The sequence below is a fragment of the Eimeria tenella genome, genomic scaffold (genome assembly GCF_000499545.2).
Source record: "Eimeria tenella Houghton genomic scaffold, Eth_scaff2478, whole genome shotgun sequence".
Classification (NCBI taxonomy): Eukaryota; Apicomplexa; class Conoidasida; order Eucoccidiorida; family Eimeriidae; genus Eimeria; species Eimeria tenella.
The window spans coordinates 273-1,427 of record NW_013542343.1 but is presented as its reverse complement, the minus strand read 5'-3'; the positions used below and the strand labels follow the sequence as shown (position 1 = coordinate 1,427).

The window sequence follows — 1,155 nt, the reverse complement described above, 5'->3', positions numbered from 1 at the left end:
GCAGCAGCAGCAGCAGCACAGGCCGCCGCAGCAGCTGCAGCAGCACGCGCAACAGCAACATGAGCAACAACAACAGCAGCAGCAGTAGCAGCGCGGGCAGCAGCAGCAAAAGCAACACCAACGACACCAGCAGCAGTAGCAGCAACAACCGCAGCAAGAGCCACGCCAACGACAGCGGCAGCAGCAGCAAAAGCCACGCCAACGACAATAACAGCAGCAGCAGCAGCAGCAGCAGCAGCAAACCTGTGGCGAGATCTATTGTGGCCTGCAGGATGTCGTGGGGCAAAAAGAAAATATGTTTGAAAGCAGCAAGTCTTTGCTGCTCCGCCACAAACCAGTCCCCCGGGGGCGTTTCCGTCAAACCCCTGCGCCAAACCCTAAACCCTAAACCCTAAACCCTAAACCCTAAATCCTTGACTTCAAGCCCGAGGCCCCACCCTGTAGCAGCTAGAGCAAGAAGCCAGTAAGGGCAAAAATCCATTCAATTTAGAAGCAGCAAAAGTGGGCGAGGATTGAAGTCCAGAGGCGAGGGTTTAGGGTTTAGGGTTTAGGGTTTGGTTAAGAGCATGCCCGGGCACATCCGAGCAGAAGCTACAATCAGGCAAGAGAAAGACGTGAAGCAGCAGCAGCAGCGGCAACATCAACAGCAGCACCAGGAAAAGCAGCAATAACAACAGCAACAGCAGGAACAGCAGCAGCAGCAGCAGCAGCAGCAGCAACAGCAGCCACCTCTCCAAATGGAGACACAAAACAACCCTCAGCAGAAAAGAAAAAAGAAGAGATATAAAAAAAACAAAAAAGAAAGAAACAAACGAAGTAAAAGGAAACAAAAAGAAATAAAAGAACCAAAATATAAAAGAATTAAATACTAGAAAGAATTAAATAAAACAAAAATAAGTGAAATAAAATAAAATGGATTAAATAAACACTTACGCAATATAAGCAAAAATCATTTCCCCAGCGTCCTCCAGGCGCTGCTTCCAGTTGCTGTGCTGCACCTCCACCTCGATCTGCACAAACCCTAAACCCTAAACCATAAACCCTAAACCCAAAGCCCTAAACCCTCAACTCTAGAGCCTAGGTCCTGTATTGTGAAGAGCAAATTCTGAGGGGGGCATTAGCAAGCATACGCAGCAGCAGTGTTGATACAGTGCT

At 48.6% G+C, this 1,155-nt stretch overlaps 1 protein-coding gene across 1 annotated transcript in view; it reads right to left on the bottom strand.

Annotated features, from left to right (window-relative positions):
- ETH_00033880 (uncharacterized protein) overlaps positions 1-1,010 on the bottom strand; it is a gene marked incomplete at both ends in the record, with an annotated part of 1,840 nt that extends 830 nt beyond the window's left edge. The window contains 2 exons of the mRNA XM_013375016.1: positions 244-365; positions 934-1,010. Of these exons, the coding sequence (XP_013230470.1) occupies positions 244-365; positions 934-1,010 (199 nt within the window). The remainder of the gene's footprint in view (positions 1-243; positions 366-933) is intronic.
- Between the last annotated feature and the right edge of the window lie 145 nt (positions 1,011-1,155).